The sequence below is a fragment of the Lithobates pipiens genome, unplaced genomic scaffold, assembly GCF_037356315.1.
Source record: "Lithobates pipiens isolate NorthernLeopardFrog02 unplaced genomic scaffold, aLitPip1_a1.2 Scaffold_19, whole genome shotgun sequence".
In the NCBI taxonomy this organism is placed as follows: Eukaryota; Metazoa; Chordata; class Amphibia; order Anura; family Ranidae; genus Lithobates; species Lithobates pipiens.
This window is the reverse complement of record NW_027507764.1, coordinates 357,249,280-357,276,089: the sequence shown is the minus strand read 5'-3', so window position 1 is coordinate 357,276,089 and position 26,810 is coordinate 357,249,280. Positions and strand designations below refer to the sequence as shown.

Here is a 26,810-nt window from a genome sequence, read left to right as displayed (position 1 = left end):
CCAAAACTTCTCAGACCAAACCCATAACCCCAAACCTTCCCCGGCCAAACCCATGTTTCCCAACTTTCCCTGACCAAACCCATACCCTCAAAGCTTCTCTGGCCAAACCCCTACCTCCCAACTTTCCCTGACCAAATCTATACCCCCCCAAAACTTCTCTGACCAAACTCATACCTCCGAACTTTCACTTACTAAAACCCTTCCCCCCTCAGCCTTCCTTCTCTGACCAAACCTATACCCCCAAACCATCTCTGACCAAACCCAAATTTCCCAACTTTCCCTGACTAAACCCATACCCCCCAACCTTAGCTCCCAGTTTTCTCTGACCAACCCCATACCTCCCATCTTTTGCTGATTAAACCCATAGCAACCTTCTCTGACCAAATCCATACCTCACAACTTTCCCTGATCAAACCCATATTTAAAAACTTTCCATGGCCAAACGTCTACCTCCTAACATTCTCTGACTAAATCCATACATCTGAACTTTCACTGAGTAAACCCACACTCCACAACCTTCTCTGACCAAACCCATATCTCCCAACTTTCCCTGAAAAAACCCATACCCCCAAATCTTCTCTGACCAAACTCATATCCCCAAAACTTCTATACTCTAACCCACATTTCTTAATTTTCCCTGACCCAACCCATACCTCAGAGCTCTCTCTGTCCTAAACCTGCTTACACTACTTTCTCTGACCAAACCCATACTCCTAAACCATCTCTGAGCAAACCCAAATTTCTAATTTTTCCCTGACCAAACCCATACTTCCCAACTTTTCCTGACTAAACCCATACCCCCAATCTCTGGCCAAACTCATATTTCCCAACTTTCCTTGACCAAACCCATACCTCCCAACTTTCTCCGACCCAACCCATAGCTCCCAGCTTTCTCTGACCAACCCCATACCTCCCACCTTTTGCTGATTAAACCCATAGCAACCTTCTCTGACCAAATCCATACCTCAAAACTTTCCCTGACCAAACCCATATTTACAAACTTTCCATGGCCAAATGTCTACCTCCCAGCGTTCTCTGACTAAATCCATACCGCCAAACTTTCACTGAGTAAACCCACACTCCCCAACCTTCTCTGACCAAACCCATATCTCCCAACCTTCCCTGAAGAAACCCATACCCCTAAATCTTCTCTGGCCAAACTCACACCCCCAAACCTTCTCTGGTTAAACCCATAGTTCCCAATTTCCCTGATCAAACCCATACCCCCCCAAACCTTCCCTGACCAAACCCATACCCCAAAACCTTCCCTGACCAAGCCCATATTTCCCAACCTTTACTGTCCAAGCCCATACCCCCAAAACTTTTTAGACCAAACCCATACCCTAAAATCTTCACTTACCAAATCCATATTTCTCAACATTCATTGACCAAACCCATACTCCCAAAACATCTCAGACCAAACACATACCCTCAAATCTTCTCTGACCAAACCCATATTTCTCAACATTCATTGATCAAACCCATACCTCCAAAACTTCTCAGACCAAACCCATAACCCCAAACCTTCCCCGGCCAAACCCATGTTTCCCAACTTTCCCTGACCAAACCCATACCCTCAAAGCTTCTCTGGCCAAACCCCTACCTCCCAACTTTCCCTGACCAAATCTATACCCCCCCAAAACTTCTCTGACCAAACTCATACCGCCGAACTTTCACTTACTAAAACCCTTCCCCCCTCAGCCTTCCTTCTCTGACCAAACCTATACCTGCCAAAATTCCCTAACCAAACCCATACTTCCCAACTTTACCTAACCAAACCCATACTTCCCAACTTTCCCTGACCAAACCCATAACCCCAAAACTTCACTGACCAAACCCATACCTCCGAACTTTCACTTACTTACCCCCTCCCCCGCCCCCCAGCCTTCTATGACCAACCCCATACTTCCCAACTTTCTCTGAAAAAACCTATACCCTCAAATCTTCTCTGACCAAACCCATATTTCTGAACTTTCATTGACCAATCCCATACCTACAAACCTTCTCTGATCAAACCCATATTTCCCAATTTTTACTGTCCAGGCCCGTAGCTCCAAAGCCCCTCTGACCAAACCCATACCTCCCAACTTTCCCTGACCAAACCCATACTTCCTAACTTTTCTTGACTAAACTCGTACCCCCAAACCTTCATTAACCACACCCATACCCCCAAACCCTCTCTGACCAAACCCATACCCCCAAAAATTCTCACACCAAACCCATACCCCTAAACTTCTCTGTTTAGGGGTAATAAACTGTCTCACCCTGCTCTGCACATGCTCAGTTGCTTTCCATTTTTAGGCACTGTGCAGAATTTGTAGAGGCCGATTGGCTGACAGTCTAGAAATGTAAGCGGGAGTAAACCCATCGATTTAACAGTTTCACGAAACATAAAATAAATAAAAGCTTGCATAGCGTAAAAACTCTTTAAATTTATTTAGCATAAAAAGACAAATGGACACTTACAGAAGTGAGAAAAAATGTCAGCATAAAATGCGACGCGGCCAGCCTCGCTGTGGCAATAGCTGAGTTCAGAGCTACTGCCACAGGGGTGAGAAAGCACATAGGAGGGGGGTTGAATTGTTTTTTTTTGCTTGGGGTCCCCCCTTAAAAGTTATCGCAGACACTAATGGTTTGACATGACACTTTTTTGTGGGGGGGACCCCACGCCATTTTTTGTGTCCAGGGCCCTTCTTGACATTCATCCAAGAATATCCCATGTGTTTTTTGTGTGGGAGTCCCTCATTAACATTTGTCAGGCCCTCATCTAGGATAAGGATGCAGGATAGATGAAGGGAATCCCTACCTGTTTGTTTGGAAACAAAAGTAAGCAGCTAAAACTGTCAGTTGCCGGAAATTTAAGTTTCTTTGTAACTGTCAATGTTGCTGTAGTAGCACTTCACAGGAAGGGTCGGGGCACCCCCAGGCATGTTATTTAAATAAATGTTGCATTTTTAACTACTTCAGCTCCAGGGAAGTACAGGTAAGTTTAATTAGTTATACTAGGATGATGCACGCAGATGTAGCTATCATCCCAGTACCATTTTTTAGAACCTGCAGTCGACTCTCTGGTAAAAGCAATCCTAGTGACTAACTAGCTGCTGGATTGCTTTTACAAGCAGTTGAAGGAGTCATCCATCCACAGCTCTACTGGGATCTCCTGTCCCACCAGGAGTCCTTATCGACCAGCTGGCGCTTCCACCGGCTGATCATAGAGCCCAGCAAAGACTGGTTTGGCTTTGTTTTGCTCTATGATATAGTAACCCAGAAACGATGATGTCACATCACTTGCGGGTTACTCAGATGTAAATGGCACCATTTAAAAAGAAAAATTAAAGCAACAGTGTAAAAATAAAAATAAATAAATAAATAATATTAAACAAAACAAAAGTGCCCCATTTCCCCGTGCTTGCGCACAAAGGTGAACGCACATGTCGGTCCCGCGGGCACACAAACAGCGATCGTCCAACACGTGAGATATCACCACGAACATCAGATCATAGGCAGTAATTCTAATACCAGTGCGTACATCTAAAATAGTAACCTGTAAAGGCTTTTAAAGCGTCACCTATGGAAAAGTAAAATGTATGTTGTTTGTCGTGTTTGCCCGGACGTGCGTCATTTTAAAGCGTGCTTGGTATCTATTTAGTTGGTGAAACATCATTTTTATATATTTTACCAAAAATTGGGTTATGCACTTTGTTTTTTTGCCATTTACATTCCAAAAAGTGTTTTTTTCCCATAAATATTGCGTTTGAATAACCGCTGATCAAATGTGACATAAAATGTGACATAAAAAAATTGCAAAACTGACCAATTCATTGCATTTTAACTGTACTGTTTGCCCTAACATAGTAAAGTGCTGCAGAAAACTGTTAGCACTATATAAATCCTGTATAATAATAAATTATTCTTTAGGGCCCCTGCTTAAAAGAATATATAATGTTTGGGGTTCTAAGAAATTTTCTAGCAAAACATATGGATTGTTAGTTACATGTAAACAAAAAGTGCTGGAAAAGGCCTGGTCTTCAAGTGGTTAATGTTGCCCCTAAAGCATTATTAAATAGCTGCTCCCTGACAAATTATTTTTTTTGTATTTTTTGTCTTGCTTTGGTATATGTTCCCTAGGGCAGTGCTCAGACTCCAGTGCCATTTGTTTGACAATTCCTCGCCTTCTAGCTTAGAAAATAGCCAATACTGTTAACATTTGGCTCCCACTGACTTCGGCGAACATACCTCTAACCAAACCCAGGTACACTTGGCTCATCGCTACTCATTACTAAATGTAGCAGAGACATACATCCCAACTTTTTGAGATGAGAACGAGGGACACCTATTAGCAATAGTATGTAGGCATAGGGTACACCCCCTGCCACTCACCCTTAAAGGAGAAATATACAAAAAAAAAAAAAAAAAGATTAGGTAAACCCACAAGTGTTTTTTTTTGCCACTACTATTTATTTTATACTGGCTTTTGACATTTACAGATGCACCAATTTAGAAATTGGATAAAAGGTTTAGCACTGGGACACACTTTTTGAAAGATACATAGTGCATTTTACATACAACTATATAAATCAGACCAAAATGAGGGACAAATGAGGAGGAAAGACGAACAGAGGGACATTGTTCCAAATCAGGGACAGTCCCTCAAAATCAGGGACAGTTGGGAGCTATGCATCCCTTCCTTCCTATCAGTAGGACGATCTACCTTGTTTACATAGTTAGATCGCAGTTCTGTGTCGCTGCTTGACGATCGGCGGGTGTTTGCAGACATCGAGTACCTGGATTGGCTTCCGCTGTGTGTAATCACAGCAGAAGCGAGCTGCCAGCGTCAGGCATGCGCGCGTGCTTAAACGGAAGTGTCGGATCATGTATATATACATACCTCCCAACTTTTTGAGATGGGAATGGGTGACACCTATTAGCAAAAGTATGTAGGCATAGGACACACCCCCTGCCACGCCCCCTTCAAGAAGAATTGAACACAAAAAAAAGGATTGGTTAAACCCACAAGTACTTTTTTTTTTCTTACCACTACTATCCCTTTATATTGGCTTTTGAACTTTATAAATGTAGCAATTTGGCAAAAGGTTTAGCACTGGGAAACACTTTATTAAAAAGAAGATAAAAAGTGCATTTTATATACAACTATATAGATCAGACCAAAATGAGGAGGAAAGAGGAACAGAGGGACATTGTTCCAAATCGGAGACAGTCCATCGAAATCAGGGACAGTTGGGAGTTATGCAGAGACCATTTCTGCCTCTTGTCAGTTAGCAATTTCTTGCTGTTTTTTGGGCAATTGTTGATTTTTCAGGTGACAAATTGCTGGCTATGTGGCTCGCTAGGTAGTGAAGCATTAAAATCTCCACCTTCCAAAATCAAGTGACTAAAGGTAGCGCCCGCATTTCTATCCTCATATGATCACATTAAGGCTTAAATGGCTAAGTGTTTAGCTAAGTGATAGGATTAAGCCTGAGTGTTAAAGGTTATTTTTAAACTTGATCCTCCAGGCAAACAGCTGTATACACAGATAAATATGTATCTACATCCAAGAACAAATGAATTCACATTTTGCAGTTTACCAATCCTTAATTTAACCCTCATACACACTGGCCGAAAGTCCTGCGGTTCAATAGAAAAAAAACAACAACAACAAAAAAAAAATAGCAGTAAATCATTTTTTTTATTCCAGATTTTATTTTCATTATTTTACCCTGGCAATCCCAAATCCCACGTGTAAAGAGGGATCTACTAAGAGCCCTTTCACACTGAAAGCGTCCGGGTGTCGGCGGTAAAGCAACACTATTTTTAGCGGCACTTTACCGTCGTTTTAGCGCCGCTATTCGCCCGTTAGCGGGGCAGTTTTAACCCCGCTAGCGACTGAAAAAGGGTTAAAAGCGCCCGCAAAACGCAGCTGCAGCAGCGCTGCCCATTGATATCAATGGGCAGGGGCACTTTAGGAGCGGTGTATTCACTGCTCTTACAGTGCTGCAAAGAAGCTGCTTGCAGGACTTTCTGTGACGCCCCGCCAGCGTAGCGCCCTAGTGTGAAAGCCCTTGGACTTTCACACTGGGATTGCAGCTGAGGTCGGTTCTCGCCCTATGGGTATGCCTAGGTATGTGATATGATGTTTGGCTATGGTGAATGGGGACTGATGTGTCCATTTATGGGACATTCTGGGATTCAGGGGCAATATTTCATTCTTGTTAAAATTAACTCAAAAACCTGAGCAGCTTTGAAAAGTGGCAAAGATGCCCTGTAACTTAGCAAAGTCGGAGGTGGGGTCAGTGGTGAACAACAGGATATCGTCCGCAAATAGAGCGGATCACAGCGTGTGCCGACCTATCGGTAGACCACTGATCCCATCCCGCGAATTAAGCAATCTAGATAGAGGTTCAATCGCTAGATTAAATAATAGCGGCAACAGTGGGCACCCCTGCCTGGTACCTTTGGACAAAGGTATTGAATCTGATATGAAGTCAGGGGTGACCAGTCGAGCTGTGGGGGACGAGTACATCTGTTCTATAAATTGCATAAACGGGCCTTGAAAACCAAACTGCTCCAGTACTCTGAACAACCAAGTTAGACTCACATTATCAAAAGCTTTTTCCGCGTCTAGTGAAATTATTGCTACGTCTTGCGTGGGGTGGTTTTTGGCATAGTGTAGGGCCAATAGGACTTTACGAATATTAAGGGTAGCTGAGCGTCCAGACACAAAACCTGATTGGGCCGGGTGGAGTAGCGAGGGGAGAAATTTGGCTAGTCTAGCGGCAATTATTTTGGATAAAATTTTTTAGTCCACATTAATGAGAGGAATTGGGCGATATGATCCAGGCATAGTGGGATCTTTACCTTTTTTTGAAATAAGTTTTATGTAGGCATGTGAACCTGTGGGCAAATAAGGCCTTCTTGGGATTTTAGTGCAGCAGAATCAAAGAGCACAGTAATTTAGGAACTTATTTGATTTGTGGCAGGATTTACAAGTCGGATTAATGAAAAAAAAAAATCCAACTTCTGTACAACCCCGCTGCCCAAAATTTGTCTGCTCCTTGCTGAAACGGCCAAATTTCTATCTATCCATGTATGGCCTGCTTAACCACTTCCCTACCACTGTATTGTCATATGATGCCCGCAGGAACCCTTCGTCCCTCTGGGCGGGAGTCATGTGACGTCCTGAGATTCCCTGCATTGCCGGCGGCGCGTGTGTGCGCTGCATCACTTGGGACCCCATGCGCGTGCCTGGTGGCCGCAATGTCCGCCGGGCACTCGTGATTGCTTGTCGCAGAGCAGGGACGTGGATCTGTGTATGTAAACACACATCCTGTCAGGTGAGAGGAGACTGATCCGCGTGTTACCATTACAGAGGAACACCGATCGGTCTCCTCCCCTTGTGAGTCCCCTCCCCCTACAGTTAGAACCAATCCCCAAGACACACAGTTAACCCTTTGATCAACCCCTAGTGTTAACTCCTTCCCTGGCAGTCACATTTATACAGTAATCAATGCATTTTATAGCACTGATCGCTGTATAAATGTCACTGGTCCCAAAATAGTGTCAAAAGTGTCCAATATGTCCGCTGCAATATCGTAGTCACGATAAAAATCGCAGATTGCCACCATTACTAGTAAAAAAAAAATGCCATAAGTCTGTCCCCTATATTGGAGACGCTATAACTTTTGCGCAATCCAATCAATATACGCTTACTGCATTTTTTTTTTTACCAAAAATATGTAGAAGAATACATATCGGCCTAAACTGAGGAAAAAAATAGTTAAAAAAAAAAAAAATTGGGATGTTTATTATAGCATAAGTAATAAATATTGTGTTTTTTTTTTCAAAATTGTCGCTCTTTTTTTGTTTATAGCGCAAAAAATTAAAACCGTAGAGGTGATCAAATACCAACAAAATAAAGCTATATTTGTGGGGGGAAAAAAAATGATCAAAATTTATTTGCTTTGTGTGTTGGAAATTCCGACGGAAAAAGTCGATGAAGCCCACACACGATCAGATTTTCCGACAACACGATCCAATCGCACATTTTCCGTCGGAAAGTCCGACCGTGTGTACAGTGCATAAGTCTTTTAGAACATTACTGCTATTGCTCAATCGCTGTAGTATATTTCCCTTACAAATAGTTCCCAACTATCCCTGATTTCGAGGGACTGTCCCTGATTTGGAGCAATATTCCTCTGTCCCTCATTCCTCCTCATTTGTCCCTCATTTTGCTCTGATCCATATAGATGTATATAAAATGCACTTTTTATCTATCAAAAGGTGTTTCCCAGAGCTAAACCTTTCATTGCCCACATTGCAACATCATCAGTTCACTGGGATCTGGGAATAGGAAGACGACAAGTCCTATCTACTATGACTAGAGGGACTCACAGATCACAGGAGCCTGTGTATTGTACCACTGATGCACTGAACATGGTTCCAATGCCCTGATGCCTTCAATGCAAAAATATTATAAAAACATAATTAATGTGGGTGAATTTATTAAAGTTTTGCAAAAAGTGGTATTTAACCCAAAAAGTACAATTTTGCTGCTTACCAACTATTAGATGTGGTGGCTGCATCCGTTTTCATTGATGACTATAGAAGAAAGAAAGACTTAAAAAAGAAAACAAATGCAGCCATCACATCTGAGAATCGGTAAACTACAATATATCAAATGCTTTTGGATTTATGTGTATGATATTTTGATTCCATGGTGAACTGGTTTATTTTGTAAGACCTAATGTACACAAATATTTACCAGCTCCTGTTTCCTGAGGCATAAACCCCCGACACATTCCCGCAACTTCTGCATCTGTGGTTACCCTTGTATGTGTGATTCTCCCCAGATCTGCACATGCACCATATGCGCATGTGCAGGTACATGGCGTTGCGGAAGCTATTAATGTTTACCCTTAGCACAACTGCGTACAGCCATTTATTTATTTCAGGTACTTAACTCACAATTTATGTTGCTTTACATTAATATATATCTATATTGTACATTCTCATCAGTCCCTGCCCCCAAGGAGCTTACAATTTAAGGTCCTTAACTCACATACATACAGTCCCAATTCTCCTGGGACATTCATTGTCCTGTTTTTATGTTGTCACGGGAAATTGGCATTTGTCCCGACCCCCAGAGAATCACCAGAGCAGCTGCTAGAGGTCCAGGGCCGGCACTGGTGATAATCTCCATTTTACAAAAGACCAGCTTCGTTGAGCCTGTGACCTGTTGTGGTAAAGGCCATGGGGCGGGGGGTTGGTGGCAGTTCCATTTCTTTCGCAGCCACCTGGGCTCCGCCTCTTGTTTCTTCCCCTCCGCAAGTCGGGCTCAGCCTCCACAAGAGCTGGTCTTCTGTAATGGTTGCGGAGATCAAATCATGCATTATCCAATGAGAGGCAGAGCCAAGGGACTCTGCTGGGGGCACCTGATGTAAGAAGGGACTCTGCTGGGAATGCCTGATGTAAGGAGGGACTCTACTGGGGGCACCTGATGTAAGGTGGGACTCTACTGGGGGCACCTGATGTAAGGAGGGACTCTGCTGGGAATGCCTGATGTAAGGAGGGACTCTGCTGGGAATGCCTGATGTAAGGAAGGACTCTACTGGGAATGCCTGATGTAAGGTGGGACTCTGCTGGGGACACCCGATGGCATCTGGTGGCAGGTGATAGTCGCAAGTGACACAGTCAGGGCTCCCACTGATTCTGCAATATGGTGAGTTAAACTATTTAATTTTATATTACAATGTAATAATAGAAATAATGCCACTTCACTCATCCTAACACCATATCATCCATGATTCTTTGATGATTGAAGTGCTAACACCTGGTGTTTGGAGTATCTTTATCTGCTTCTATTGAAATGCACCACAACCGCATCTTAAATGCACCTACTGCGATTACACTGCATTTACGATGCAGTTGCAAAAGAATCAAAAGTGATAATTTTCCCATGTTAGCCTTGTAAAATAAAATAAAAAAACACCATATGCACTTTTTTGGCAAGGTATATTAAAATTGCACAATGAACGCCTATTATTACTGTAATGTTACTAAGCGCCGCAAATGCAGACCCTGCATTCACAAAATCTGGTCTCCCACAGTACACAGAACATGGAAATGCAATTATTTTAGTAAATATAAACTGATAAATACCTTTTCTCATCAGAAGTATATAGCAGTCTTGTGACTTCTATCAGTGTCTGATTAAAGCTTGTAGGAGGAGTTTTCATATCCTATCAGGATGCAGGACCCCTGACCCTCTATCTGGACAGTGTTGATTGGCCCTGTGCTGATCAAATGCACCCTTCCAAGAAAAAAAATAAAACCTCTCTAGCAATACACACAAAACTGAGCATGTGCAGCCTGTCTCCTGGCTCTGTATTATCAGGAAATATATTGGGGACAGTGGAAGAAGGGGAGGATCTGTGCATGCAGGATAACACAGCCTTTTTGCACAATGCAGAAATTAACCCCTTAGGTACCACAGTGAGTATAGCAAGCATGTTTTAAAGCATTTACAGACTGATTTTACCAACACGCTTAAAGCGTTAATGCGAGTTGTTAGTTGAGTTTGTGTCACATTAAACGTGCTTTAAAGGCGAGTTACAAATGCCCCCAAACGCCCTATGCGCTTTTGACATGAGTCTGATGAGAGGTAAATATGCAATCCGGATGCCTAAGTTTATTCTTGGCTTCTGTAAACAAGGCCTAACTCCCTGCAAACTCCCTGCAAACACATACCAGTGAGCTTATGGTGCGTTACCATAGACTTGAATATGCTGAGATGCTTGAATCCTTCCAAACTCCACATGAAGCTTCATGTTTGAACGCAACGCAAACTCTTCCTGTTTTGATAATGTGAACGGCACTGTGTGCTGTCTAGAGATGAGCCGAACAACCCCCCAGTTCGGTTTGCACCAGAACCTTCGAACGGACCAAAAATTCATGCCTGTGGCCAATTATGGCTCTCCTCGCTGCCAGCGCTGTGATTGGCCAAGCATGCGGGGTCACAGTGCATGCTTGGCCAATCATGAGCCAGCAATGCACTGCGATGGCGTAGTGCATTGTGGGCCCTTCTTGCCACGCAAATTTGGTGCGAACCGTCCACAAAGTTCTGAATTCGCCGAACAGATGAACGGCCAATGTTCGAGTCGAACACCGAGCTCATCCCTAGTGCTGTCCATAGTATTCACAGTTAAAACACACCACAAATTTCTGCTTTTAATGCCCGTGTGAACAGGGCCTAACACCTCCTTTCTCACTTTTGGAGGTTTTTTTGAGCAGAGGGGGAAAGTGGGTACCTAGTTTTAGCAGGTACCCATTCCCACTTTGCTACCCCCCCCCCCCCCCCCACACCACCCACAACCTCCTGGGACACGTCACAGGCCCCAGAAGGCCGCGGGTTCATTCACAATGTGCAGCATGACTTGTGCATGCGCAATGGGAAGCCAGCTGTGAAGTCGTAAGGAGTCACAGCTGGCTGTCCATAGTAAACACCCCAACACCAGGGACCCGAAGACCAGTGAAGGACAGTAGTTCACAACATAGAAATGAAGTTTGGATGCGTTCCAGATGCTTTTCTGCATGCACGTTTTTTTACGTGTCTTTGATGTGTTCCAGTGCGTTTTTGCTGCATTTTCGATGCAGTCCAGTGCATTTTTTCCCCCTCTTTTTTCCGAATCTTAAGGGCCAGTTCACACCACATGCAGCCCAGTGTATTTTTTCCCCCTGTTCTTTCTTAACCTTGAGGACCGGTTCACACCACAAAAACGCACTCCGATCCGTTCCGAGTTGCGGTTCCGCATGCGCAGTTTTAATGCTTAATTTTAATTTCTGATGCGTTCTGGTGCGTTTTTGGTGCATTTTTTATGCGTTCCAGTGCGCTTTTGATGTGTTTTACTGCGTTCCAGTGTAGGAAAAATGCAGCATGTTCTACTCTTTTTTCTGGAACTGAAAAGCCCTGGAACTGACTGCACTGGTGTGAACTGTGCCATTGAAAACCATATAACCTACTTTCTATGCATTTTTGATGCAGAACAAAAACGCACTGGACTGCATGTGGTGTGAACTGGCCCTAAATAAGGACATGTGCATTTATGCTGCGTTTAGGTGTGTTCCAGTGCATTTTTGATGTGTTTTACAGCGTTCCAGTAAAGTCCAGTGCAGGAAAAATGCAGCATGTTCTTTTTTTTTTTCTGGAACTGCAAGCACTGGTGTGAACTATGCCATTGCAAATCATATAACCTACTTTCCACGTGTTTTTGATGCAGAAAAAAAACGCACTGGACTGCATGTGGTGTGAATTGGCCTTTGGAGCCCTTTCACACTGAAAGCGCCTGGGCGTCGGCGGTAATTTTAGCGGCACTTTACCATCATTTTAGCGGCACTATTTGGCCACTAGCAGGGCAGTTTTAACTCCCGCTAGCTACTGAAAAAAGATTAAAACCACCCACAAAACTCCACTGCAGTAGCGCTTTGCCGGCGGTTCAACTGCACTGCCCATTGATTTCAATGGGCATAGGCACTTTAGGAGCGTTGTATTCACTGCTCCTACATCGCTGCAAAGAAGCTGCTTGCAGGACTTTTTGTAACGCCCTGCCAGCGCAGCGCCCCAGTGTAAAAGCACTCGGGCTTTCACACTGGGATTGCAGCTGAGGCTTTTTACAGGCGCTATTTCTAGCGCTAAAGCACCTGATAAACGCCTCCAGTGTGAAAGGGGTCCTTTTTTTATTTGTTAAGGGCCAGTTCACATCACATGCAGTCCTGTGCGTTTTTCAATGCGTTCATCAAAAACACATGGATAGTGGGGTTATACGATTTCCAATGCCATAGCTCATACCAGTGCGTTCCAGAAAAAAAGTAGAACATGTTGAAACGCACCTGAACGCACCTAACTGCACCAAAAACGCACTGAAACACACATGTCCTTATTTAAGGTTAAGAAAAAAAGACAGTAAAAAAATGCACTGGAACGGATCGAAAACAAATGTGCAGAAACGCATCCGGACTGCGTTTCTATGGTGTGAACGGGCCCTAAGACTAAAGAACTGCTTAATAATAGTGGGAGGGGCAAGAATTGTCCCCGCCCACTATGTATGGGGCGCTGGTAGAAGGGAATTAATTAATTAATTAATTTACAGTTAAATGTTGTTAGAGTACTTACCTTTGATTGGTCCAAGGGCTTAGTAACGGTTGCCACAAGCGGAGACCCTATAAAAGAGAAAAAAGTGCGTCAGTAGCCGCAGTATAACGGACAAAGAAGATCAGAACACATCCTGCCCTCCCTTCCCATGTCGCTGGCCTATTATGAGGTTGTGTGTCCATTATTGCCTTTTTGGTAAACTTGGGACTTTTATTGATTGTTTATTTGGCTTGAGCTTTTAATAGCTAAGCTTTGCTGATGTTATTGATATGTAAAAGCGGGAGTGCGCGTTTTTTTTTTTTTTTTTTAAAAGCCAGCAGCTACAAATACTGCAGCTGCTGACTTTTAAAATAGTGACACTTACCTGTCCAGCGCGCCCGCGATGTCGGCACCCAAAGCCGATCTCTCGATCGTCTCTCTGGTGCTGCCGCCGCCATCTTGGGTATGGGAATCAGGAAGTGGAGCCTTTCGGCTTCATTTCCCGATTCCCTACTGCGCATGCGCGAGTCGCGCTGCGCAATGAGGATGGACCCGCTGCCTCTGGGATCTGTGTGTTTCCCAGCAGGCAGCGGGGGACTTTCGGAAAGGGGCGTAATCTACGCCCCTTTCCGCAGAGAGCTATCCAGGAAGTGGGTGCAGATACCTGTACTGTACAGGTACCTGCACCCCCCTCCCCCCTGAAAGGTGCCAATTGTGGCGCCGGAGGGGGGGAGGATTCCAATGAGCGGAAGGTCCACTTTAGGGTGGACCTCCTCTTTAAATATGTTATTTTGCTTTTATAGTTCGAAATTTAAATGGCTTTATACAATATTAATAAAACCTATAATAAAGGCTGTGGCCATTATACTCCCCAAAGATATGTGTGTATTCGTATTTTAATGACATTTTAATCTATATATAAGGGTTATATACAATTCTACCTAGGGTACCGTTAACACACCAGGATGTCAAGGTGTTAATGGGCCCTTCCAATTTTTTCAGCCCATTTTGTTTTATCACTTTTTCATGTAGACACAAAGTGCAAAGTTTTTAATGCCAATGCAGTTTAGCACTTGTGACCTGAGCCCAGCCACACACAGAACACAGCAGTAGGTTATAAGAACTGTGCTCAGTCCCTGTAGAAGAGGTGTACTTCTGGCAGCGGCCGATAGGAGGTGCTGTAGGCTACGTGTGGCTGCTGTCACACTTGTTTATTGGAGTAGTTGCAGGCCTGGCTGCTCGGCAGGTAACAGGAAAGATCTGTGATGTTGGGGAGAACTGTACAAGGGAGGGGGGGCTGTATGGGAGGGTCGTTCTACCGGATAGAGGAAGGTGGGGGGGACGCTGCTTACAGGCGAGATGAGAAGTTAGGTGGTTTCCTGTACTACAGATCGGCCTTGTAGATTATTATGCTGGCCATGTGCAAGTCTGTGTGTGTGTGTACACATTGATTTCAGGTGTGCGATCTGCAGATCAAGGTTATTAGAGGTGACTGTGCCCTTATCCCCTGTATGGGGCATATATACAGGTGCTGCCAGTCCTGATCCCAGTGACCTCAGCATGCCATGTGTGCCCTTGTACTGGAAGCATGCTGATTGCTGCCTAGCTGGGCTCACACAGCAAACTACATATTTAGGGCTCATTCACACCATATGTACTGGGCAGCATGGATCAGACCAGTCCAAACGTATACACAAGGCTCTTTGCCTTAGATTTGTGCACACCAATGTGCTTTGTTAGACCACTTGCACACAGACGTAGTCATTTACTGAAGTTTATACTGTGAGTCTTATCAACAGGAAGGTCCGCAAATGTATACCTGCGTGTGCCCATACATGTATACCAGCTTATGCCCATACATGCGTATAACCATAAATTACTGTACCCAAATGTCACATTTTCTGTATTTTATCTTGCGGCTCTCTATTACTGTTCTTACATAGATGTGTGTGTTGTTCTATGGACAACAATGGACTCAGATCAGTAAAAAAATGTAATACATTATTTTATTATTTTTTTTACTCGCATATGCGGGAAAAAAAGCAGATGCGTTTTTACAAAACACAGTACAGTAAAACCTTGGATTGCGAGTATAATTCATTCTGGAAACATGCTTGTAATCCAAAGCACTTGTATATCAAAGCAAATTTCCCCATAAGAAATAATGGAAACTCAAATTATTAATTCCACAACCATTTATTCAGTTTATAGTCCATATGAAAAAGATTATAGCAATGTGATAGGTTGTGTAACCATAAAATGTCCATCCACAAATAGAAACCACCACAAGGGGATTAGAAGCAAAATCCAGAAGGAGCTACAGAGTATAAAAGAGAAGAGAGGTGCCTCTAAGTCAGGGGTCTCAAACTGGTGGCCCTCCAGCTGTTGCAGAACTACAAGTCCCATCATGCCTCAGCCGGTGGGAGCCATGCTTGTAACAGTCAGCTTTGCAATGCCTCATGGGACTTTTAGTTCCGCAATAGCTGGGGGGCTGCCAGTTTGAGACCCCTGCTCTAAGTGTAGCAATATGGTTACATTTAATGAAAGTACAACATTTAGCAACTCACATGGTTGATGATTACAAAAGGCACATCTAAGTATGCAGGCATCCGGGGTAAAGCTGTCCACATAGACCATCCTCTGCTCCTATGGCTCTCACCGCTGTCATTCAGCAATCGTGACTGGGAAGACTACCCTGCAGTAGAGCAGGGTAGTACTTCGATGTGCCTGTTTTAATCGTCAACCATGTGAGTTGCTAAATGTTGCACCGTCATTAAATGTAACCATATTGCTACACTTAGAGGCGCCTCTCTTCTCTTTTATGCACTGTTATTACATGACGCAACTTGTAAATCAAGACATCGCTTGTATATCAAGTCAAAATGTATTTAAACATTTTACACTCAAATCAATGTTTTACTGTATTATGCAATGTGCTACACTGCATCACCGTGTGCTGTGGTTCATAGATTTGAATTAAGGCGTCTGTGAAATAAGCTGCAATCCTGATGATTGCAGCTCATCTCAGATCATTTGTTTATGAAAAAGAGATGATCAGGGGAGAACACACAGAATCTGTCATTGACAGAAACAGAAATTCACAGTTTTATGAAGGTGTAACCTCAGCACCTCACTGGCGATCTGTGTGAGAATCCCCCCTCCCCATATTTTCCATCCCAGAGATGACGAATCAGAGAGAGAATCGTCAGAGAACTGAAGAGGAAGACTAGAGGGCTAGAAGACTAGAGAGTAAAAAAAAAAAAGCTCCCCCGCCTATCTTTTCATTTGACAACACGGAAGAAATGACACTTTGCTACAATGTAAAGTAGTGAGTGTACAGCTTGTATAACAGTGTACATTTGCTGTCCCCTCAAAATAACTAGACACACAGCCATTAATGTGTAAACTGCTGGCATCAAAAGAAAGTACACCCCTAAGTGAAATTGGGCAAAATTAGCCATTTTCCATTCCCGGTGTCATGTGAATCGTTAGTGTTACAAGATCTCAGGTGTGAATGGGGAGCAGGTGTGTTAAATTTGGTGTTATCACTCTCACTCTCTCATACTGGTCACTGGATGTTCAACATGGCACCTCATGGCAAAGAACTCTCTGAAGGTCTGAAAAAAAAAGACTTGTTCCTCTACATGGAGATGGCAACCTGCGGCCGCTAAATCTCTCCCCCCCCCCCCCCCCGTTAGTGCCTGTGATTAACCACTTGACCACTGGGCACTTAAAACACCCTTAATAACCAGACCAATTTTCAGCTTTCGGTGCTCTCACATTTTGAATGACAATTACTCAGTCATGCAACACTGGACCTATATGAAATTTTTGTCCTTTTTTTCACACAAATGGAGCTTTCTTTTGGTGGTATTTAATCACCGTTGGGTTTTTTATTTTTTGTGCTATAAAAGAAAAAATACAGAAAATTCTGTAAAAAAATGAATTTTTCTTCATTTCTGTTATAAAATTTAGCAGATTAGTCATTTTTTCTTCATAAATTTTGGCCAAAATTTATACCACTACATATCTTTGGTAAAAATAAGTACAAATTGGTGGATATTATTTGGTCTTTGTGAAAGTTATAGAGTCCACAAGCTATGGTGCCAATATCTGAAATTTGATCACACCTGAAGTACTGACGGCCTATTTCAAATCTTGAGACCCTAACATGCCAGAAAAGTACAAATACCCCCCCAAATGACCCCTTTTTTGGAAAGAAGACATTCCAAGGTATTTAGTAAGAGGCATGATGAGTTTTTTGAAGTTGTCATTTTTTCCCACAATTCTTTGCAAAATCAAGATTTTTTTTACTTTTTTTTTTTTTTTTCACAAAATTGTCATATTATCAGGTTATTTCTCACACAGCATATGCATACCACAAATTACACCCCAAAACACATTCTGCTATTACTCCCGTGTACGGCGATACCACATGTGTGAGACTTTTACACAGCGCGGCCACATACAGAGGCCCAACATGCAGGGAGCGCCATCAGGTGTTCTGGAGCACCCAGGACAGTTCTGACATTTCTCTCCTACATGTAAAAATCATCATTTATTTGCTAGAAAATTACATCGAATCCCAAAACATTATATATGTTTTTTTAGCAAACACCCTGGAGAATACAATGGTGGTCGTTGCAACTTTTTATCTCGCACGGTATTTGCGCAGCAATTTTTCGAATGCTTTTTTTTGGAAAAAAAAAACTGTTTTGTGCTTAAAAAAAAAAAAAAAAAAAAACACAGTAAAGTTAGCCCAATTTTTGCATAATGTGAAAGATGAAGTTATGCCGAGTAAATCGATACCTAACATGTCACTCTTCAAAATTGCACAGGCTCGTGGAATGGCGCCAAACGTCGCTACTTAAAAATCCCCATAGGCGACGATTTAATTTTTTTTTTTACTGGTTATATGTTTTGAGTTACAGAGGAGGTCTAGGGCTAGAATTATTGCGCTCGCTCCAACGTACGCAGCGATACCTCACATGTGTGGTTTGAACACCGTTTTCATATGTGGGCGGGACTTACGTATGCGTTTGCTTCTGCATGCGAGCACATGGGGACAGGGGCGCTTTAAAAAAAATATATATATATTTATTGTTCATTTTACTTTATTTTAGTTTGACATTTTTTTCCCCAAAAATAAATTTTTTGATCACTTTTATTCCTATTACAAGGAATGTAAACATCCCTTGTAATAGGAATATGGCATGACAGGTCCTCTTTACAGTGAGATGTGGGGTCAATAAGACCCCGCATCTCACCTCTAAGCTGGGAAGCCTGAAAAAAAAAAAAAAAAGATTCTGGATTTGATAGTATTGGCGAGTCGGTAGAAGCACCGGAGGGCGGCGGGAGGGGGGGGGGGGGTGTCTATGGCTGGGTATTGCAGGGTATCACCGACTATGGCTGGGTATGGCTGGGTATATCAGAGTATGGCTGGGTATCTCAGAGAGAGTATGGCGTTGCAGAGTATTGCGTTGCAGAGTGTTGCACGGTATTGGCGGGTGTTGCAGAGCATTGCAGAGTGTTGCACGGTATTGGCGGGCGTTGCAGAGCGTTGCAGAGTGTTGCAGGGTAATGCAAAGGGTATTGCAGGGTATTAGCAGGGAATTGAGGGGTTAATTTTCGGTGAGCAGCGATGTGGGCACTGCAGATGCAGCCCACATCGCTGCTGACACCGATCTCTTCCCCCTCCGCTGTTCCGATCGGTACAGAGAGGGGGAGGGAGGAACCGGCGTCATAACATGACGCTGGTTTGTTTACAAGTGATCACTCCGTCATTTACCGTGATCCGTGATGCGCCGGGTCCTGTGGACCCGGCGGTCACGGATGCTCTCGTGTGCGCGCCCCAGGGGGCGCGCGAGAGCGGAATTCTGGGAGGACGTCATATGACGGCCTCCCACAGTTAAGAAACCGCCCTGAAGCCGTCATTCGGCTATAGGGCGGTTATTAAGTGGTTAATTCACGGGAAACCAGCCCGCGGACAAGTGACTGGATGTTTGTCACACTGTTATCTGAAAAGGTGTCTGTTATATGATAAAATTGCAGCTATATTACCTCATTAAGAGCGCCACTCAGATTACTCGCTGCCTGTCTCCTCCCCCCGCCTCCCCTCCTGACTGGCGTCATTCTCTGGCCCACCCGCTGAATTGGCAGATGAGGAGAATAGAGGTGGCGTGTAATCTGACCGAGTGGCGCTCTTAATGAGGTAATATAGCTGCAGTTTTATCATATAACAGACACTTTTGCAGAGAACAGTGACTAATAGGAGGAATATTCAGGGCCATCTTTGGTATTGTTTAGACCCTGTCCACAGCCACCACTGTACCCACCACCCCCCAGTCTGCAGCCACCACTGTACCCACCACCCCCCAGTCTGCAGCCACCACTGTACCCACCACCCCCCAGTCTACAGCCACAACTGTACCCACCACTCCCCAGTCTACAGCCACCACTGTACCCACCACTCCCCAGTCTACAGCCACCACTGTACCCACCACTCCCCAGTCTACAGCCACCACTGTACCCACCACCCCCCAGTCTACAGCCACCACTGTACCCACCACCCCCCAGTCTACAGCCACCACTGTACCCACCACCCCCCAGTCTGCAGCCACCACTGTACCCCCCCTAGTCCACAGCCACCTCTCTATCCCCCCCAGTCCACATCCACCTCTCTATTCCCCCCCCCCCCCCAGTCCACATCCACCTCTGTGTATCCCACTGTTAACAGTGTGATAAAACTGCAGCTTTATATTACCTGATTAAGAGCACCACTCAGTCAGATTACACGCCGACTCTATTCTCCTCGTCTGCCAATTCAGCGAGTGGGCCAGAGAATGACGTCAGTCAGGAGGGGAGGCGGGGGGAGGAGACAGGCGGCGAGTAATCTGAGTGGCGCTCTTAATGAGGTAATATAGCTGTAGTTTTATCATATAACAGACACCTTTGCAGATAACAGTGTGGAAAACATCTAATCACTTGTCTGCGGGCTGGTTGCCTGTGAATTAATCACGGGCACTAACGGGGGTGAGATTTAGCGGCTGCGGGTTGCCATCTCCTGGCCTAGGCCATCTTCATGTAGAGGAACAAGTCTTTTTTTTCAGATCTTCAGAGCTCTTTGTCATGAGGCGCTATATTGAACATCCAGCGACCAGTATGAGAGAGTGATAGCGATAACGCCAAATTTAACACACCTGCTCCCCAGTCACACCTGAGGTCTTGTAACGCTAACAAGTCACATGACACCAGGAAGGAAAAATGGCTAATTTGGCCCAATTTCACTTAGGAATGTACTCACTTTTGTTGCTAGCAGTTTAGACATTAATGGTTGTGTGTTGAATTATTTTGAGGGGACAGCAAATTTACACTGTTATACAAGCTGTACACTCACTACTTTACATTGTAGCAAAGTGTAATTTCTTCAGTGTTGTCACAAAAGATATAATAAAATATTTTACAAAAAATGTGCAGGGTGTACTCACTTTTGTGAGATACTGTATGTATATTAATAATATATTTAAAAAAAATCCAACATTGAGGGTTGGACCCCTCTTAAAAGCTGGTGTGACAGAAAATGCAGGAGTAAAATTTGGAAAAAAGCTCGTATGGCAAGGAGAAAATGCATGAGCACAATTTGGAAACTGAAAAGTATCTCCATTCACTACAATTTTGTATTGGAATCACACCTGAACCTATGAACAAAATCTCACTGGACCGGGCTTTGAAATCGCACTGCAAACCAGCCCACACAAATGTGAAGGTATCAGTTGTAGTATGGAAGCATTTGCACGAGTACAAGTACTCGTGCAAATGCATTGTATCGGCACCGGTATTAGCGCAATGCTAACCCAAGTCAAGTATGAAAAGTCCTCCATGTCCTGCAAGGACTCCAAGAAAAGTATTTTGCAGGCAAAAAATTCAAATTTTCTGTTTTAAAATGAGTGTTCTAGATCCAAACAGCAACACCTATAGCCTAGATTCATTTGTTTTTGCACTGTTCACATGGAACAAATGTACATGTACTTTCACTTGAGCGAATAGCTATGCAAATTCTTTATAAATCAGCCTCATAGTGATTGGATTTAGATCTACATTAACAGAGAGGTATGGGGTTTGGGGTTTTTGCAGAATCGTACGTGCCTAGTTTGGATGTAGCCTGGATCCGATGCTGCATCTGTCCCATGCCGATTCTAAAGCCTCGTACACGTGATTGGATTTTCGTCAGGGAATTGTGTGATGACAGACTGTTTGCCTAAAATCTGACCGTTGGTACGCTCCTTCAGACAGTTGTTGTCCAACTTTCTGTCAACAAATGTTGGATGGCAGGCTAGTACATTTTCGGCGGACAACAGTCTGTTGTCAGATTTTCCTATCGTGTGTACAGAAGTCCGCCACACAAAAGTCCAAAGTATAAACACGCATGCTCGGAATCGATGCTCACCAAACACGACATTAGCAGAAGGTGCCCAAAGGGAGCTGAAATTCAACGTAGTGCATCACTACGTTTGTGTTTGTTGGCTGACAATTGTGTGCCGTTAGTATGCAAGACAAGTTCACGGCACACGCCCTTCGGACAAAAGTCTGACGCTCTGTTGGCCAACAATCCGATCGTGTGTACGAGGCTTTGCACTGAGCTGAGAGAACCGAGCAATTGGTGGTGTTAGATTGCTCAATTCTCACAGCTTAGTGTTGTCATCCTATTAGAATTAAATTAAATTTACTGACACGACACCCAAAATTTACTGGCATTCCCAAAATTTAGTGCAAATGTCAGTATTTAGGCTACAAACAAGTACAATATGCAGTTAGCAATGTGATTTAAAGAGGAAGTAAACCCTGATGAAACCCGTGATGACGTCACTCCTGCGCATGCGCACGGGAGCCGACACACGCGCCATCTTCGTCATTGACGATGCCGCGCTCAGTGCGCCTGCGCGCCGCTGCGGTGCCTGTCTTCGGGCAAATATCTCCTAAACCGTATAGGTTTAGGAGATATTTCTTAGACCTACGGGTAAGCCTTAATCTAGGCTTACCTGTAGGTCAAAGTGGTTTGTAAGGGTTTACAACCACTTTAAGATGGATATTAAGAAACTTATTTCTTATTTTAGTTTTGATATAGTAAGTAGCTCAAGGACAAGACTCGGGAGGGCAAGAAATTAGAATGGGCAGGCACACACACATAAAATTGACTCTCACAGTGACACAGCAGCACAGGTGATGATGACTGCTCACCAATACAACACGTTCCCTCCTGAGTCACAGTGACAGTCTCTTGCCACGCCAGGTAGACCCTTTCGTTTACTCCAGTCCGAAGAGCACTGACAGCCCCCCTCTGGGCTTTTCTTGCTCCCGCCCACACACAAGGCTCTGGCCTCTCCGCTCGACATCCTTTGCACCATGACATCACACGACATGCTCAGGCACCGTCTCTTCCAGACCCGCACCCCACAGGTACCACCCAAATACACTGTAGCAGGCACTCGAATGGTCTCGGTTGACTCTGGACCAGAGCGAGCGCCAGAGCCAACTTTTTGTGTTACCGGCAGGAGAAAAATGCCCATTTTATTTATTTTTTACTGGCTGAAGGTAAAAATACTGATGGTTGGCAACACTGCTCACAGCTCCGTGAGCAGAGAGCTGGTGACTGTCAGTCAGCAGCTTTCTGCTCTGCCCCAAACGCCCCCCCCCCCCCCCCCCTTCGTTCACTGGAGCGCTGGGTTGTATAGGGAGCGGCCGGCTCAGGGTTTTAGCAGCCTGCTAAGAGGCTGAGCCGGGGGGCCTGTTCAGGCATTTGGGCGGCTCCCGACCCCAGTGTTGCGATCTTGCCCGAGCCTGGACCGGCTCTGTGACGTCAGCAAATGAACTACACTCCTCCAAGCAAGCTTTGGCTGTATGTCTCCTTTTAATTGTTTTTGGGGGTACGACATTTTGTATTTGTAGTCTTTTGATGACAAATCATTTTAGGAATTTGTCCATACTGTATCTGCTTTAAGGGTCCATGCACGCTGGCCTAAAATAAACACTTCTAGAGGAGTTTAGTGTTTTACCTGTAGAAGCAACTAATGGTATCCTATGTGTCCATGCACATGAGGTAATTTAGAGGCAGAAAAAAAAAAAACCTTCTGTTTTTGCATTTTTAACCACTTACGGGCCGCCGCATGCCAATGTACATCCTAACTTTGAAGAGGAATATTGTGGTTATGGCAGCAGCTAGCTGCTATAACCCGGTATCCTCTTCTTCGGCCGGCGGTCCGCTTTCGATAAGAGTGGTCTCTGCAGTGGATTCACCGCAAGATCACTTATTAGCGGCGGCGGGTGAGGGCCCCTTCCACCGCGCTCCGGTGCCCTCCACCACTTCCCGGAGCCGTTGGCAGTGGCAGAGGCGATGGGATCCTTTCTCCTCTGTGGTATGGAGCTTCCATACCATTGCAGGGTAGAAGCGATGTCAAAACATCACTTCTGCCCATAGCTGTTAAAGGGCCATTATTTTTTATTTTTTTTAATGACCAATTTTTTTTTCATTTTATTAATTTTTTTTTATTGCATTTTAGTGTAAATATAAGATCTGAAGTCTTTTTGACCCCAGATCTCATATTTAAGAGGTCCTGTCATTTTTTTTTTTCTATTGCAAGGGATGTTTACATTCCTTATAATAGAAATAAAAGTGACACAATTTTTAATTTTTTTATTTTAAAAGAACAGTGTAACATTAAAAGTTAAAAAAAAATGTAAAATCCCACTGAGCTCGCATGCAGAAGCGAACGAATACGTGAGTAACGCCCGCATATGAAAATGGTGTTCAAACCACACATGCGAGGTATTGCTGCGATCAGTAGAGCGAGAGCAATAATTCTAGCCCTAGACCTCCTCTGTATCTCAAAACATGCAACCAGTACAGTTTTTTTTTTCAACGTCGCCTATTGAGAATTTTAAGGGTAAAAGTTTGTCGCCATTCCACGAGCAGGTGCAATTTTGAAGTGTGACATGTTGGCTATCACTTTAGTCGGCGTAACATTATCTTTCACAATATAGAATAAAACTGGGCTAACTTTTACTGTTTTTATTTTTTATTTTATTTACTGTTTATTTTATTTTTTTATTCAAAGTGTGCTTGTAAGATGCGAATACAGTGTGACAAAGTATTACAACGACCGCCATTTTATTCTCTAGGGTGTTAGGAAAAAAAAAAGTATAATGTTTGTTGGTTCTAAGTTATTTTCTAGCAAAAGAAACAGTTTTTAACTTGTAAACAACAAATCTCAGAAAGAGGCCCGGTCCTTAACCACTTCGCGCCAGATGGACGTCCTTGACTTTCCGGGGGGATATCTGAATGATGCCTGCAGCTACAGACATTCAAATATCGGCTTCTTCAGCTGGCGATTCCCTGCACCATAAGAACGATCATAGCGGCTGTTCCGCCGATTGATCGTTCTTACGGGCGGTCGGGAGGGGATGTCCCTTCCGCCGCCCTCCAGTGCTTCTACCGACTCACCGCTTCCATCGGTAAATCAGACACCGGATTCGCCGCCCCCCCGGATGTTGATCATAGAGATTTCCGGTGGACCAAATGGTTCCCGGAGTCTCTATGATCGTTCGGAGGCCGGGCGCGATGTTATGATGCCACGCCCGGCCTCTGCATTCAAAAAAAGGTGCCACCTCGGCTGGGAAGCCGTGATCGTTTTTTTTATTTTAGGCTTCCCAGGCTAGAGGTGAGATGTGGGGTTTTATTGACTGCAGATCTCACTGTAAATAGGTCCGATCATGCCATATACCTGTTATTATAAGAGATGTTTACATTCCTTGAAATAGGAATAAAAGTAATCAAATTTTTTTTTTTTTTAAAGTGTCAAACTAAAAAAAATAAAAGTAAAATTAACAATAAAAAAAAAAAAAAAAAAAATTGTAGTGCCAATGTCCCCGTGAGCTCGTATGCAGAAGCGAACGCATATGTAAGTCCGGCCCACATAAGAAAACGGTGTTCGCGGCGATACCTCCTGTGTGGTTTGAACATTAGAGCGAGAGCAATAATTCTAGCCCTAGACCTCCTCTGTAACTCAAAACATGTAACCAGTAAAAACTTTTAAAGCGTCACCTATGGGGATTTTTAAATACCAAAGTTTGGTGCCATTCCACGAGCGTAACATGTTGGGTATCTATTTACTTGGCGTATCTTCATCTTTCACATAAAAAATTGGGCTAATTACTGGTTTTTATTTATTTTTATTTTTTAAAGCACGAAACTGTTTTTTTTTTTTTTTTTTTTGAAAAAAACGTGTTTCGAAAAATTGCTGCACAAATGCCATGTGAGATTGTATTCTCTAGGGTCTTTGCTAAAAAAAAAACTTATATAATGTTTGGGGGTTCTTTGTAATTTTGTAGCAAAAAAAATTATGAATTTTACATGTAGGAGAGAAATGTCAGAATTGGCCTGGGTGTGAAGTGGTTAAGAGTGGTTTTCTGGCAGAAAAAGGTGTTTTTTTTGTTTTGTTTTTTTGTTTTGTTTTTTTAAGCCTGGACCCAAAGATGTGTGCATGGACCCTAAGAAACGGTTTTTGATTCTTCAAAACATGTTTGCTTACTATATCAAAGTATTCTACAAAACCTATAATTATATGGTGTGCATGTGTATTGTAAGCAAGAACTGAGATTTGTCTTTTTTTTTTCTCTTCTTCATTTGTTACTCTGCTGCTTTGAAAACAATCTGTATCAACTGGAATTGGCTATTGCTACATCTTTTTACACTCCTTTCCCCCAGACAGATGTCAAAAACTACACGGAGTGATGTATGTATGTAAGCCAAGTTGCTCTGGAGGAAGCTGGGCAGTTGTAGGAGGGGGTGGGGGTATATTGTCAGCAAATTTTGGATGCCATGCTCTCTGCTCACGTAGCACTTTTAGAGTCTGATGCCTAGAACTGCACGTCTCTCCTGTATGTTGGCTTTGACTCAGGCTGTGTACTTAGGACTTCCTCCCCTACTCTGCAAGGCAAAGCCATACACTGCTCTGCTGTCTAATGGTAAGATGCTCAACGCTGCAACCTGTCCATTCACATCCTGGTCTCCCTTCCATTTATGAATTTACTACACAGGTGAATAAATAGGATTAGCAACTCTGAAACTTCATAATTAGGGCTAAATATATTTTTAATAACCTTGTGAAATCGTATTGCTCAGAAAACTTTATAGTTTAATGGTACTTGTTTTTTTTTTTTTTTTTTTTTTTTATATATGTGCTGCAACACCTACACTTTGATAGAACAGTTACCATTTTTTCTATTTGATAATCCTATTTCCATGTTTTGTCTTCTAGGTAGCCTAATTAGTCCTAATGCTTTTTCTTCCATTTCACACTCGGAGGCTGGTAACCCAGGTTTACTTTGGATTGAAGCCAGGAAGACAGAAGGGCATTGTTGTTGATATGGCACGACCAAGCTCTAGTAAGTATCGCTGTGTTGGTAGAAATGGTCTGTACATCTGCTATAAGATGACATTTCCATCCAACCTGTTTTAAAGCTTTTCTTTAAAAGAAAAAAAACAGACATTTTATGTTTTACTATGGCTTGAATTTTGCATGATGCTTACAAATGATAAGGCAACATATATCAAAACTCCATTATTTTTTTATAAAGAATTGAATGGTCCAAAATTCAACCCCTGAGTTGCTCTGCAAGCCTCAGCCTG

General features: G+C 43.4%; 1 protein-coding gene across 1 annotated transcript in view; it reads left to right on the top strand.

The window, feature by feature from the left end:
* Positions 1 to 14,265: 14,265 nt before the first annotated feature.
* Positions 14,266 to 26,810, top strand: part of SIRT5 (sirtuin 5) — a 51,674-nt gene continuing 39,129 nt past the window's right edge. Inside the window, exons 1-2 of the mRNA XM_077492216.1 lie at positions 14,266 to 14,372; positions 26,440 to 26,566. Coding sequence (XP_077348342.1) covers positions 26,458 to 26,566 — 109 coding nt within the window. The 5' untranslated portion in view covers positions 14,266 to 14,372; positions 26,440 to 26,457. The remainder of the gene's footprint in view (positions 14,373 to 26,439; positions 26,567 to 26,810) is intronic.